At 35.2% G+C, this 15,995-nt stretch overlaps 2 protein-coding genes across 2 annotated transcripts in view; both read right to left on the bottom strand.

Moving 5' to 3' along the window:
- LOC126966096 (papilin-like) overlaps positions 1-5,570 on the bottom strand; it is a 29,041-nt gene extending 23,471 nt beyond the window's left edge. The window contains exons 1-7 of the mRNA XM_050809971.1: positions 5,566-5,570; positions 4,491-4,558; positions 4,212-4,268; positions 3,836-3,871; positions 2,233-2,280; positions 951-1,088; positions 43-210 (exon numbers count right to left, since the gene is read on the bottom strand). Of these exons, the coding sequence (XP_050665928.1) occupies positions 43-210; positions 951-1,088; positions 2,233-2,280; positions 3,836-3,871; positions 4,212-4,268; positions 4,491-4,558; positions 5,566-5,570 (520 nt within the window). The remainder of the gene's footprint in view (positions 1-42; positions 211-950; positions 1,089-2,232; positions 2,281-3,835; positions 3,872-4,211; positions 4,269-4,490; positions 4,559-5,565) is intronic.
- Positions 5,177-14,816, bottom strand: LOC126966135 (papilin-like). Its single transcript, XM_050810066.1, has 9 exons — positions 14,631-14,816; positions 13,117-13,252; positions 11,919-12,055; positions 11,648-11,675; positions 10,776-10,853; positions 9,144-10,289; positions 8,189-8,350; positions 6,411-6,563; positions 5,177-5,808 (listed from the first exon to the last, which is right to left on the bottom strand). The coding sequence occupies exons 2-9, from the start codon at positions 13,208-13,210 to the stop codon at positions 5,597-5,599; spliced, it is 2,010 nt and encodes a 669-aa protein (XP_050666023.1). The 5' UTR covers positions 13,211-13,252; positions 14,631-14,816; the 3' UTR covers positions 5,177-5,596.
- Positions 14,817-15,995: the final 1,179 nt, after the last annotated feature.

The raw sequence follows: 15,995 nt of genomic DNA, 5'->3' as shown, positions 1-15,995 counted from the left end.
GAGAAAATAAATGCCTATTATGCCTTTATGCCAAGTTCAAACCTTCAAGATGTGGTCCTTCAGCTGCCTTGTAGTTGTCGGGGCAACATCCAAACGGAGACTGCGCACAACAGCCCTCCAGGTCCGGTCCATGCGCAGGAGTGTCACCGTCCAAACAACATCCAAACTTAGACGTGATGCATCCACAGCCTTTTAGATTTGGACCTATAGCTAAAATTAATATTAAATTTGAAATAACTACTATCATCATTGTTGAAGTGATAACTTTCGCTGTAACGTAACGCGTTACGGCGCCAGTCTATCTGGCTTCCTTGGATTGTTATATTTGCAATACTACGGTTACCACTTTTAAGTCTACGGTGTCACAAATGGTCGGTTTGCAAGGGACAGGCGAAAATTACATAGTTGTGTTTTGATCTATTCTTTATGGAGTTAACAATATACTTATTGTTTTGGTGAGTCTATCATTATGGTATAGACTATATAATAGGGGACCCAGTGCTCTGTGAACTGCTGGATCACTTGGCGTTGCGTAGAGACATCGTTTCATTGTGTGTCATCTACCGTATTTATCGTGGGGAGTGTTTCGAAGAGCTATTTCACCTTATTCCTGCCGCCGAATTTCACCTTCCCACGACACGGCACAAGTTAGGATATCATCCCCACCATCTGGTTGTGTGGCTGTCCTCCACAGTGCGGTTTTCAAGGATCTTTCTTCCACGTTCTACAAAGCTATGGAATGAACTTCCCTATGCGGTGTTTCCGGGACGAAAAATCCTTCAAAAAAAGCGCGTACACCTTCCTTAAAGGCGGGCAACGCTCCTGTGATTCCTCTGGTGTTGCAAGAGAATGTGGGCGGCGGTGATCACTTAACACCAGGTGGCCCGTACGCTCGTTTGTTCTCCTTTTCCATTAAAACAAAAAATAATGATGATGAAGTGATGTATTACCTGCTGTGACATTATCAGGACAACAGCCAAATTCAGATATACTGCATGGACATCCCTGGCCGTTAGGTCCTGAAGCTTCAGTGATGTTATCAAGGCAACATCCATATTCAGAAGCGGTACAGTCGTCTGTCGTAACATCTGAGGGAGAAATTAAAAATCATTAGAATGAAATAGCGGATTGATGAGACTTTGATTTAATTATAATTTTAATACATTCACGTATGTTAATATGAGATTGTAAGCGAATATAATATGAAGATTGAAGAATTATAATTCTGTGTTTTGTTGATTTAAATCCCTTATCGTTGCGTTGCGACCTCGCTTTTACCGCATTTATCACGGAGACTGTTCTGGAGGGCTGTTTCATCTGATTCCTACCGCCAAATTCCAGTTTCGCACGACACGCCACAAATTATAATATCATCCCTACTATCTGGATATGTGGCGTTCCTCCACAGTGCGGTTTTAAGGAACTTTCATCCACGTACAACAAAGCTGTGGAATGGGTACCTTCAAAATAGCGCGTTCACCTTCCTTAAAGGCCAGAAACGCTCCTGTTATTCCTCTGGTGTTGCAAGAGAATGTGGGCGGCGGTGATTACTTAACATTAGGAATGCTCGTTTGTGGAGGACAAACTTCTATAAAAAATATTTAAGTCTTTTCTTGTAGTGAAACTTCTTTAGGCGCGCTGATCATATTATTTATGGATATTTAATTAGACTGACTTGTCACGCTTGGCTATGTAACGTCCCGTTTTAGCCTTAGTCTTATTCGTTCAGCTGATAGTAATTGATACGCCCTGTCCATTACAATGCAGAGCCGCTCAGGATTCTTGAGAAACGCAAAAAATCTGAGCGGCACTATAATTTCGCTAGTCACCTTGAGACATAAGATGTGAAGACTCATTTACCCAGTAATTTCACTAGTTACGGCACCCTTCAGACCGAAACAGTAATTTTTACACATTACTGCTTCACGGCAGGAATACGCGCCGTTGTGGTACCCATAATCTAACCTGCATCCAGTACAAAGGAGCCTATAACTGGTAGGCTAGGTAGAAAAATAATTTTAAAATTTAATTAACATTTTAAAATTATTATACAAATAAAATGCATTTTTGAGAGTTGAATGCGTGTTTTGACGATGACTTAATTCTTATAGTAAATTTTTGTGGTAATTAACTTTATTTCTTTCGTATTTTTATATATTATATTAGTTTCAAGAATATAAGTTCTGTGAAATCTTATAAAACTGTATTATACATAAAAATATTTTTAAATACCTGTTGTACTTTCGGTGTAGACCACTGTTGTAGTCTCGGCTTCTAGGTCTAAGGAAATAATATAAAAAATAATTGAAGGTGATATAGAATAAACTTTAAAGTTAAACTTTTTTGGGCAGATGGCGGCAAATAATACGCAACAAAGTACTCTGTCGAGATGATCACGACCCTCAGCACTGAGGAAACCGACGCGAGGAGGAGGAGGAGGAAACCATAATGCAAGTGAAACATTTTTCACAAAATAACATATAATAACATTAGAAATACATATGTATAAAATACATATATAAGGGTAAATGAATACACTTTTATAATAAAGTACCTGCCAGTGTTCAGGCATTATCTATAAAAAAATTAAATGTTTTATTTATTTTATAGCAATAACAATTACAGTACAATATTGTTACATATTTTATTAAAAAGAGCGCAAAAAAGAAGAATGCTGGGAGAGTTTCTTGCGCCGCTTCTTCTCAGAGCACCATAATATATTTCCGAAGTTTAGATTTTGATAGTTTCTAGTATATTAGAAATGACACCAACAAATTATATATAATATGTTTTACTTATCCTTAAAAATTATAAAGTAAAAAAAAAAAAAAACAATTGTCAGTTCCCGAGAGGGAGGGTTCGAACCTACTCTCCCTCTAGGGAACCAGCGGCGCCGTAAGCCACTCAGGCAACGTGACTGGAAAACAGTATATGAAATTGAAATTCACTCTTACTTCGCGGCTGTTATACGACATGCGACAGATGGACGAAAAATATTAGGCGAAATAATAAAAGTTTCACTTTAATTACTAATTAGTATTTTATTATTACATATTATGAAACAAAGTCCTTCGCCGCATCTGTCTGTCTGTCTGTTCGCGATAAACTCATAACTACTGCACCGATTTTCTTGGTGGTGAAGTATGTTAAGTTGTTGCATACATTTTTACAATCATTAACGATACTTTGTGGAGCTGTCGGAAAAAATAAACCGTTTAGGGGCTTTCAACGAAAACGCTGTGTAAACCCTTTGAGATATAACAAAATATTTTTTGGTGAAACTGTGTATCTTATATATAAGTGCGTCTACACAAAAGTCTGCCATGGCATATACATATCTCTTAAGGATAACATACTATATCCATTTTAGAACTTTAAAAAATTTGCATTTATAAAGCGATAATATAATAATATTGACACACTTTTTACACAAATTATCTTGCACCAAGTTAAGCATATATAGCCTGTGTTATGGGTTACAAGACAACGATATATTTAATACAATATACTTACTTAAACATACATAAATACATTTAAACATCCATGACTCGGAAACAAACATCTATATTCATCATATAAATGCTTGCACCTACCGGGATTCGAACCCGGGACCTCTAGCTTAGTAGGTAGAATAATATAATAGCTCTTTACACAAATACGACATTAATCCTTAGCATTTTATAATATGTCATATGCCGTTATTTCATTTTACTCCTTGCCTGATGCCTTTAGACTACATTATTCCCGAATACCTACATAGAATACATACCAACCGGTTTTTTTCTATTGACAGAACAGCGTTGGAGTTTGTTACAAAATTCAAATATTAACATACCTGTGAAGCTTGTCGAACTGTCTGTTGTAAGGGTTTCTGAAAAAAGTAATATGTTATGAGTATGTTACATAACAATAACGTTTATAAATCATAGTATTATTTAAATTAAATGTATAATTGCGAAATATCTAACATCACACTAAGTAAGGGAGGGTCTTACAAATATGACCAGCTATGACGGGGGAGGGGTCAAAACAATCATAAAATTCTTGTACCGTTATTTATGTGTCAAAGTGAAGAGGTATATTGCGTAGTCAGAATATCGAGTTCAATCAAGAATTCTAAGAGGCGCTAAACTCGTCTCGTCACTTTTTGCTCATAAAAGCTACCAGTAATCTTTTATCTGTAGGTATTAACTCATAAAGATAATAAATACCTGTCGATGTGGTGGAAATCTCTGAATACTCTGTAGTACCTTCTGTCGTTGTTACTTCTAGAACAAAATAAAGTATTATTTATCACTACATTTTATTATAAAACTGTTAGCGATAAATTCAAAAACTATTACACCAATTTTCATGTCGTTTTCACCAATTGATAGCTTGGTTATAGAGTATATAATTAGTTGGGTTTTTGTGTACATATTGTCTGTACAGATTCAATCGTTGTTGAATATAATATTATGTTCTTGTTTAAGTAATAGACGTTTACATACCTGTTTCAGGACATCCTTGCTTGTTAGGTCCTGAAGCGGAAATGGTCTCATTTTCGCAACAGCCTAATCTGAAAAAAGAATTTTGGTGATGACATTATAAGTAATATGCAAATTTATTAAATTTAGGGTAACTAATCCGAGAATTAAATTATTAAATCTTTCTTTAAAGTCAAGTCAAAGTCAAATAACCTTCAGGCTTAAACTAAGCGCTTCTGAATCGTCACTATAAATATTTCTTCTAAATTACTGAATTTGCTATATGTTCGTAAAAAGTTGCGCTCGTGAGAACAACATAATAAGAAACTCAACGGCCACTTCTTTCAATCAAATAGAGTATTTTACAATCGCTGTAATATACATAACAAATTTGGTTGTAAGGTGCTGCATCAAATATATGAGTCGTGTTTGAATAATATAAATTATTTCATGAAAAATAATAAAGAATTAAATGCATAAATATAAAATATCGTATATTGGATGCATCAACCTTTAGAGCTTGACCTCATTATTTGTGTAAGATTCGCTTTCGTGAGACATTATGATTTTTTTTATTTAAATCAGTTTCGTCGACTAGTCGATACCAACAGCGATGATCCGTGACTAAAGCTGAGAAAGAACTTCTATTTTCATATGAGCAGCACCGAGCGGCAGAAAAGAAAAACCCTGAGGCGTTTGAGATGTGGTGTTGGAGAAGGATACCTCGGAGGAGTAACTTCGCATGGGCACTAGATTGTTCACAATTTGCTATCAAAAGTTCTTGGGGTATTTTTACCACTTAGACCGACGCCTTTCGAGTAATTTAGACAAGTTGATAGTAATAGGCAAGGTGGAAAGCAGAAGACCACGCAGACGATCACCTAGCCGACTGTCGGACCAGATCTTCAATCTGACAATTATTAGCCTACCACTTACGACCGCAATAAAGAAGTAACCTAACGAAATCCTTGAATTACGGACAGGACCTTCAAAACCGAAGAACGTGACCAAGCAGAGATGGCCAGCACATGGGATACCCTAAGATTTCGAAAATACACATTTACACAAAATTAAACGAATATTTTGAAATTGTTGAAACTCCATTAAATATTTGTTACTATTTAGTTAAATTACTCTGTAGTCTTGCAGGCTGGTATTACGGGACATCCTTCATCATCATTTCCAGTAGCAGCAGTAATGTTGTCAGACTTGCAGCAGCCGTAGAGCGTCTCGTTACAGGGTGTGACAGGACAGCCCGCTCCTTTATCATCCAGAGCTGGTGATACACCGTCGGGACAGCAACCGTACTTTGTGTCAGCGCACGTCGTAATGTTCTTACAACCTTACAACAAAAGTAAACTTTTATTTTTTGTAGCTGTTGCATTCATTTTTTTTTATTGCGTGCCCAGATCGTTGACTTACGGCCTTTCCCAATATTCCAATATCTCCTTGAGATAAAAAATCGTAACTATCGTTGACTTTTCTGTCCCAATAAACTTATCGACGTTAACTCATCTTATCCGTACACGCTGTCTGTCAATGGGACGACGTATAGCTTACCAGGGATAGAAGTTTGTATGGAAATTGCAATAGTGAATTGGCAATAAGAATGACTTATCGGGTATATTGGGACAGCTTCAGATTACTGGCAGCTAATTACTTACAGTATAAGATAGTAACTTATCTCTATCTGTAGACAGTTTGTTGCGAAGTGCCTATAAAGTACACCTTTTAATTTATTTCTATTTGGAGATAAATCATATTCATATTTAGGTTTCGTCTTGCATAGTAGGAAATTTTAAGATAGTAGATACTGAGTCCGTTTGTCAGCAATCGGTTGCTGATTATAATTCAGTTAATGGAACATCCATGATTCAATTCTCTATTTATTAGTTAAGAAAGAACATTGAAGTGAAAAAGTAATATTTAAATAAAGACCAATACCTAAATCGAAAGGCCCCTTCGCAGGTGTTCGTTTGTCAGGACAGCATCCGTACGGATATATCCGAATATCCGTGCATTTAGCGATCTTACGCCTAATCTTACATTTCTGCCGTTGAGTGTATACTTCCACAGTTGATTTCCAGTCCAATTGAGCTAAAACATAAAATTACCATTAAAACACGATTTTCTATTAGATATTAACTATCCATATTATGATGACTATTGGTGGCTTTTTAACCAACTTCAAAAAGGAGGAGGTTCTCAATTCGTCAATATGTTTTTTTATGTTTGTTACCTGAGATCTTTCGACTGTGTGTACCGATTTTTATTATTCTTTTTTTGAAAGCTGGTGCTTCCCGTGTGATCCAATTGTAATTTGGTCTAGATCTGACAATGGCATCCATTAGAATACCATTTGCTAAAAGTATGTGCGCGACAAATGGACGAATAATTCAATATCGCGCGAACCGATTTTGATGATTATTATTTATTGGAAAGGATATACATACTTCAAAGGTCGTTTGGTGAGAGTTTGGAATGGAATCAGTTTCGTTACTTTGTCATGGAATCCATGACAAAGTAACGAAACTCTTCAATTCTAAGATGCAAATTAACGAATTTCTAATGTCTGTAATCATTAGCTTACGTTCATTACTGCATTGCAAAGTTTAGTAGGTCTACACAATATATTTAGACAAATTATTAGTGTGTACACTAAAAGTCAAAAAATAACAATAATTTAAATTGTTGTCGTTTGATATGTTGGAGTGGATGTCAGCCAAGGTAGGTTTGTAACTACATATATACATAGCTGTAGGTGAGATATGCTTGTGTGGCACGCACAACGTGACAAGGCGGCGGGAGGACACCGATTTCAAGAATAACAATAATTGTGACTAGAATTAGATTAATTAATTAGATTCTATAAAAATACGCAATATTTTTTTTGTTTTTAGTGCATATTACATTTATTGTTTTGGAAAAGTGTTTTTTGAAGTCCGTTGTTTTTTTTGTATTTTTTTTTATTTAACATCAGAAATAATTAAAATAAAAATGAATATCTCGAACATTATTACAGATATTATAGATATATTTAGATACTATTAGAAAAAGTAAATCTAAGTACCACTTAATTTTGTTGTGCAATACGTTTGTTCAAATGTCAGCTTACTTATATCACAACCTTATTAGCGACTTAAATTACATCGAAAACCTTATTTGTCTCTATTTAATTAATATTACGTATATTCTGTTGAAGTATATAAAAGTAAATATGTTTTAAATGTAATAAATGTAACAAAGTGTCAATTGGATTGGCATATAATATTTTTTGAGCAACCTGAACTATTTTGAACTTCAAAGAATCTCTTTAATATTATATAGCCAAGCCCCATATAGCTTTTGCAGTGCACGTCCAATAATGACTGCCCAATTGAAGAAACTTTCGAAGAACAAATAGAAAGTGTCAAATTTTAGAAAAAAATGTAGCCTATATTAATCACTGCAGATAATATTCATAAAATCGGTTAAGTAGTTTTGAGTAATCTATAAAACACACAGAAAATCAAACCCGTTCTCTTCAAAATATTACCTATTAAATATAATCCCAATATTCGATGCTACGCGTGTCTTATTAAAAATTGCTTCTATGGATCTAAAAATTTAGGACATGCTGATTGGCCGTCAGACTAGGCAAACACAACCAAGTTTTGGCCGCCATATAATCCTTTGATTTATGAATTTTAGAAAGAATTATAGTATTTATTTGATTTATTTACCTTCAGTAGTACTTTCTTGCGTTAATGATGTTGGTTCGTTAGATTCGGTGGAAGATGTTTCGGCATATTCACTGGTTCCAGTCTGTGTTGTTCCAGCTTCTGTTATAGTAGAGCTTTCAGTCGAACTGAACCCACCATCTGTTGTCGAGACTATTTCTGTTCCTGTTATCGTAAATAATTTTAGTAAAATAATGTGAGTGGTAAAAGGAGGTTATAACAAAAAGATACAGACAGACTACAACACACGATTAATAAGGTATAACAATATAGAATTTCAATTCAATATTATCGGTCCAACAAAGTGAGTCTCATTTCACGAATAAATTATGGTGCTGAATATATACGACTTGTAATTCGTATTAATTTGCAATAGTACTTGCCCCCTTTTCTCCCGAGCACTATTAGTTATCTTTCGGCTTGAAGAGCGCCATGGCTAACAAAATTACTTGTTTACTTAGACATAACATCGTATGTCACGTATTTGGCGACGACCTCATTCACAGTGCAATAAAGTTATGGATTTTCATTAATCACTTGAAACATGCCTTGCTTGACTCATCATAACTACTAAAATTTCATAAAAGTGGAATTGGATCGCGTTTGTTTGCGGAAGGTCATTTTGCTATGCTTTTGCATAATCTTAATCAAACATTGATATGGTGAGTCAATGTTACTAGGAGACTTTTCCTCTTGAAAGGTGAAATACGTGTACTTTAGAAAGTCATCCAAATATATTGGTATTATGGGTTATTATTGTGGCCATCAGGTTACCCACAAGTTCGTTGGTCAATTATCTAAAGAAATATTTATGTAGAGCTTCTCAATAGTCAATCAATACTTCGTCTACAGAAATCAGGTGGATGAATACCCAAGCTAAAGAACTCTTAAGTGTGTAGGAATAAATATATTATGGAAGAATAACTTATGTACTAATTACCTACTATAAAATACACACCTATTTCTGTGCTACCAGTCTGAAGACCTATATCAGTTGTGCCACTTGTAGATTCATCCGTATTCATTCCCGTTGTAGATTCTATAGTTGTTTCAGTAGAGCTGTCTGTTGTAGATTCTACAGTACTTTGAGATGATTTGTCAGTATTTGTTCCAGTTGTGCTGTCTAAACTGCTTTCAGTTTCATCGTCGGTATTTGCTCCAGTTGTGAATTTAATAGTACTATCAATAGTACTATCTGTACTCGTTTCAGTAGTGGATTCTATTGTACTTTCAGTTCCATTGTCAGTATTTGTTCCTGTCGTTGATTCGAAAGTACTTTCAGAAGCATTTTCTCCATTTGTTCCTGTTGTAGATTCTATAGTACTTTCATAAGATTCGTCAGTATTTGTACCAGTTGTAGATTCTATGGTAATTTCGAAAGATTCGCCAGTATTTGTTGCTGTAGTCGAATCTATAGTACTTTCAGTTTCATTGTCATTGTTAGTTCCGGTGGTAGATTCTATACTTATTTCAGTAGTATTATCAGTTGTTGTTTCTACAGTACTTTCAGTTGTTTCATCAGTATTAGTTTCAGTTGTTGAATCTATAGTACTCTCAGTTCCATTGTCATTATTTGTTGTAGTCGTAGATTCTAAAGTAGTATCAGTAGCAGTATCTGTAGTTGTTTCTACAGTACTATCAGAAGATTCATCAGTATTTGTTTCAGTTGTTGAAACTATAGTAATTTCAATATTTGTTCCAGTTGTGGGTTCTACACTACTTTCAGTAGATTCATCAGTAATTGTTTCAGTTGTTGAATCTAAATTAATTTCTGTTACATTATCTGTATTTGTTCCGGTCGTACTTTCAGTATATTCTACAATATTTGTTCCAGTGGTGGAATCAATCGTACTCTCAGTTGCAATGTCAGTAGTTGATGAATAAATAGTGCTTTCAGCATCATTGTTTGTGTTTGTTACAGTTGTGGATTCTTCAGTACTTTCGGTAGTTTCGTCGGTGTTTGTTTCGGTTTCTGTAGTGTGTTCAGAAGGTTTATTGGTATTTGTTAAAGTTGTCGATGCTATAGTGATATCAGTAGATTCATCTGTGTTAGTATCTGTTGTGAATTCGCTAAGAGTTACCGTTACCTCCGTTACACTTATATCTGAAAACGGATCATATAATGTAAGAACAAAAAAACTATATCCAACAATTTTTAAAATAAGAGAGAATATAATTACAGTTTTTATGTCAATTACGTATTTGCGAAACTTAAAAACAATTCTTTTAAAGATGTCTAACATTTGTTTGGCTAATGAAATTTATGGTCTCGTTTTAGTGGACCCTTTGATCCTATCCTATTCAACACACAAGCTTTATAACATTGGTATCCTATAACTGTGGAAAATTATCCTATAATTTATATGTAACTAGCTGACCCGACAGACGTTGTTCTGTTCATAATAAAAAAAACTCTTGCGGGTGGAATTTCGAAAAATCCGAAATTCCGAAATCTTAGCTGACCTCTACTCGGCGAATGGAATATTCCTACCAAATTTGAAGTCTCTACGGCTTATGGTTCCAGAAATATTGTGATGAGTGACTATATACGTGGAAATCTCTTATATATATAGATTAACAAAAAAAATACCTGCACCAGAGCCTTCTTCAGTAGTAAATTCTGATTCAATTTCAGTGAAAGCGGTCCAGCCACCAGAGCCTTCTAGAACTGAAAAAAGAGATATGCAGTTACCTGTGGCAGTTTTTATAGTATCATTTCACAACAATTCTTTATCTAAAGTTTCGGATTACGTATGCCTCGTCTTATGAAGTTATTAAATTATTAAGGAGTTGAGGACTTTTAATGCATGTTTTACCAAAAATTCTAGAATCTTTTATAATTTTTCATGGTGACTCTTGCTGCAAACTACTTTACAAATATTACAGGCAGTGGTTGCCTAACGGCCATTCCAAATATTCAGCCTATCTCCGGTTGTGGCGTTCTTGAGATTAAAATCAGAACTACTGGTGACTTTTCTGTCTCAATAAACTTATCGATGGTAACTCATCTTATCCGTACACGCTGTCTGTCAATGGGACGACGTATAGCTTTTATGAAAATTAAAAAAAAAATAAGTTTTTATGGAAATTGCAACAGTGAACTGGCGATAAGACTGACTTATCGGGTATATTGGGACAGCTTCACATTATTGACAGCTAGTTACTGACAGTAGAAGGTAGTAATTTATCTCTATCTGTAGATAGTATATTGGGAACGGTCGTTATTGTGTAATGTATTTGTAATTATTTGTCTTTTGTATACTGGCAGTTCTTATGCACCACCAGAAAATCACGCAATCGCAAAATCGGTGTTGGGCTTTGCGTTTAAAGATACAAAGCGTAAGGATACCCATCGTCAATACGGATAATAAATTACTAATGTATTTGGGATTTTTTAAGATTTTCCACGCTTTTTTTTTATTTACTTTTTTGGATATTAGTGTTACGAGAGTCAATAGTTACCTGGGCTATCACTAAACATGACGTCGAGCTGAAACAAAAATAATAAAATAATAATGTCAGCCTATATTTAGAATTAACTGAACGGAGAGTACCAAAAATAGATTACGAAAAACAAAAAGAGCTTGCAAAAACGATATTGAAATCTAAGCCCGGGAATCACCGTACAGGTTCTGTGCTCAAATAATTTATCAGCAGCAACAATTTTTCTCTCTCAACTCACTCAACTTAAATAGTTTCATAAAACAAACAGAAAAGGAATATGTTAGCTTGCCTCATTACTGGGAAGAGTGTCATCAATAACTTCGGCTCCTTCTTCTTCGTAGTCCTTTTCGTACTCAATACATTCCCCGAGAATGTAATCATCATCCATAATGGGTGTAGACTTAGTATTCAATGGTAGCATTTGGTCTGTAAGTATAACTATAAGTATTATCACTAAATAATAGTGTAGACGAAGAACTATGTGTCTTCAAAAACCTATTTCTAGGACACTGTATTTTGAACTAGTAATGAAGATTCATATCTAACTATCGTTTTGCATTATATGATAACAGACGACTACCAAATATTATATATAATACTAGCTGACCCGACAGACGTTGTTCTGTATATAATAAATAATATTTGTCAATAATATTTCATAACATCAAGAATTGCTTCGTAAAAATGCACCCTGTTGTTGTAATGAAATTGTTTCACAGCATAACTGTCAAACCGTTGCGTCAATAAATTCGACGGCGTACGCATCTAAGCAAAAACAAATTTGTTGTTTTTATTTAATTCCGAGCATTTTCCTATTTATTTACCTTTTAAACCTTCCCTGTACTTCCACAAATAATTCAAGGCCAAATTAGCCAAATCGGTCCAGCCGTTCTCGAGTTTTAGCGAGACTAACGAACACCAATTCATTCTTATATATATAAATATAATATTTGGTGGTCGTCTATATATATATATATATCTTCCAAGGTAAATGAAGTTAGTTGCCCACATCATGATCGGATGGCTTAATCAATAAATTACCAGCGTCTGACAGTATGGGCGGCTAAGCTGTCAGCTTAGCCGCCCATACTGTCAGACTGTAATGGTAGTACCGTTAGTACCGCTAATATCGTTTTGTTATTGTGATGCATCATAGTATAACAATTGATTATGGATATTGATTTAAAAAATCTATTATTTTAACACAAGGTAAATAAATAGTCAAAACTAAATTAATTCATTAACATTATGAACTTTTGTTTAAAATATGTAGGTAGGTATAAGATAAATCATTAGTGTTATATAAATGTACCTATCTGCCCGTCTCGTAGCTAACAATAAGTATAGATACTCCAAGTTAGTAGACGAAACGTGAGTTATACAATACAAATGTACAAAGGAACAACTGATATTGATTGGGATTATCGGGAACCCGAGGTTCCTTATTATTTTACCTTTCTTCAGCTAAGATAAAATACGACAGTTACCTTCATCACAGGGCTGTTCATTACATGATCGCCAGTTCTCAGGAATGGAATCTTCAGCACAGTCTTTAGACTCCTTGTTACCGCGAAGACACATAATTGCTCGTTTCTGTTCACCGCCGCCGCATACCTTTGTACACTGAAATGTAAATTTACAAAAATATTATTCATAATATTTTTTTTCCGCATAGAAATATTCTACTACCCTCTTCTCCTTTACTATAATATATCCAGATTGTGATACGACGAGTTACAGCCAAATGACGAAGAGTCGGTTTGGCGTACATCAATAATTGAATGACGTCATATCAGTAACTTTTGTAAATTGCAATAGTACCTATACTAGATTTTAAATTTATTCATCCACAAGGAATCGATGCTTTTGTAATCATGAAGTAAAAACTACGAAAAATGTACCAAGAATACTGGCAGAATTCTGCTGATCCGTTGACCGAAATAGCTGCCAGCGCTTGGGTTTCCTGTGCCTCTGTTTAGACGCTTAGTTAGTACTTTGTGAATTATCCGCACCGCTGGACCACTCGAACCAAGTGACTCGACACAAAACAGCACGAAGATATAGCGTTAACCGATATATGTGTTAAGTTTTCTATCTTTGGCAGTCAAAGCAACAGTTCCAGCACTAAATGAAATAGCCTGGACATTAAGAGGAACCATAATGTCGACGCAAGTCGCGTCCTAGGCCACCAGCATTCCCCGAGCTTATGGGAGGTCAAGCCATCAGGACGCCTGTCATCAAGACGGTATATTCGGAGCGGCAAATGTCCTGCGGATGGCTTCACTAATGCTGACGTGACAACTGGAACGGTCTGCCAATTTTAGGCTGGACATCTCCTGACGTTCTAAAGCATCTACGTACCTACTCGCCACAGCAGCATTGATGTGGTTCACTTAGTTTTATTAAAAGGCATAAAACTCATTTATTTTCTCAAAATTAATTACTTTAGAATTCTTTTTGATGTCATTTCTAATATACGACACTACTATCGCTTCGGAAAGAAATGGCGCTCTGAAAGAGAAGAAGCGGTGCAAGAAATTCTCCCAACATTCTTATTTTTGCGCTCGTTTTAATCAAATATACACTATTGTACTGTCATTGCTATTGCTATAAAATAATCATAATCTAGTCCCAGGCTGTCGGATCACTTAGATATTCAGCTGTGGAGTCTACTACTCCACTACGACAGAGCTATTTTTAATAAAATATTTAAATTTATTTATAGATAATGCCTGAACAGTGGCTGGGACTTTATTATAAAAGTGTATACATTTTATGAAGCCTGCTAGAATTAGTTACAAACAATACCTTATTTGTAGTGTTATAATAATGAAAATCACCATTATGAGCAATATGGTGATGTAATTTTTGTGAACGTATATTAAATTTTCATAAGTGTACTGACAATGAACAGTCATAATATTTATTTCTTAAAATTTTTCTTTGAGAGCCTGTCCTATTCCTATTTTAATCGATAAATCGATATAATGTTTCAACATACATTAGTCCACGGTGCCGCGAACCACTGTGCTGGACATTTTTCATTCGGGACTTCGCATTCCTTGGTATCGCTGTATCGTTCTAGTTTGCTGCATTCCTTGTCATCAACCTTCTCCACCGATACCCCGTCGTATCGTCCACAGAATACAAGACGTGTTTTGTTACCTTTACCACACAACGCTGAACACTGAAATTATTTATAGAAATTAAAGTAAGGGAACAATTTACAGATTTTTTATAAACTTTACTTTCCCATCTGTATCTCTATATCGACCATTATCTTTATTACCTGAACAGAAAGACCAAGACAGTAGACGAATATTCAATAAAAAGAATAATAATATTGTTATATTTATTTCGTTTTGAGACAAAAAAAGAGGAAAAAATAAACCTTAACGATATAAAATCATTAATTGCCTAGCCGAACTAAAACGAAGAAAATATTTTTAATGTTCAACCGTTCTAAAGTGATGTAAAGTCAACTAGTTAATTATTATTAAAAACATCATAAAACATTGTTTTTTTTATAACTTTATTCTTTATGCTAGTAGTTCTACAGTATTCCGTATAGGTGGACACCACAGCGGCGCCGTGTATCAGCCCTGAAGCAGTATTTTTTTAATAATACTTTTTTTACAGCACAGTACAGAATTAGCAGGGCAGGGAAGGCGAGGCAGACATAGGCCACGAGCGTCTTTTGTTTTTTTTTTTATAGTCTGGATGATAAATTTAACACAAACAATGTCCACAACACACTAATTCAATTAAATAATCTGATCCAAGAATTACCTGGAAAAAACATGTGTGCAAAGTTGAATTAGCGGTAAAAACCATGCATGCATCACGCAGAAATCTGTGCCCGCGACCGGCGCTACCACGAGACGCAGAGCAGGACAGAAGCATGTCTGCGCCGTACATGTTTGCACCGCAGCCTACGTAGCTCTTAGTACGTAGGTACATATGTCACAAAATCTGCTCTGCCTTGCTCTGCGAGCTTCGTCTACGTCTCAGCATACGCCCAATATTTCAGATTGTAGGGCGCCATAGCTAGTAAAACTACTGGGCAAATGATACTTTACATCTCATATCTCAAATTGAAGCCACTCACAAATTTGGGTTCAATCAAATATCGCGGAGTAGCACCACAACGGTGCCTTTTTCTGCTGTGAAACAGTAATGTGTAAGCATTATTTTGTTTTAGTCTGAAGGGCGGTAGCTAGTGAAATTACTGGGCAACTGAGACTTAACATCTTTTTGTCTCAAGGCGACGAGCGAATTGTAGTGCCGCTTTGAATTTTGTTTTTTTTTTTCAAGAATCCTGGCCGGCACTGCATTGTAATGAGCAGGGCGTATCAATTACCATTAG

Source organism: Leptidea sinapis, chromosome 9, assembly GCF_905404315.1.
Source record: "Leptidea sinapis chromosome 9, ilLepSina1.1, whole genome shotgun sequence".
Taxonomy (NCBI): Eukaryota; Metazoa; Arthropoda; class Insecta; order Lepidoptera; family Pieridae; genus Leptidea; species Leptidea sinapis.
Note: the sequence above shows the minus strand (reverse complement) of the source record. Positions and strands in the feature narration are given on the sequence as shown.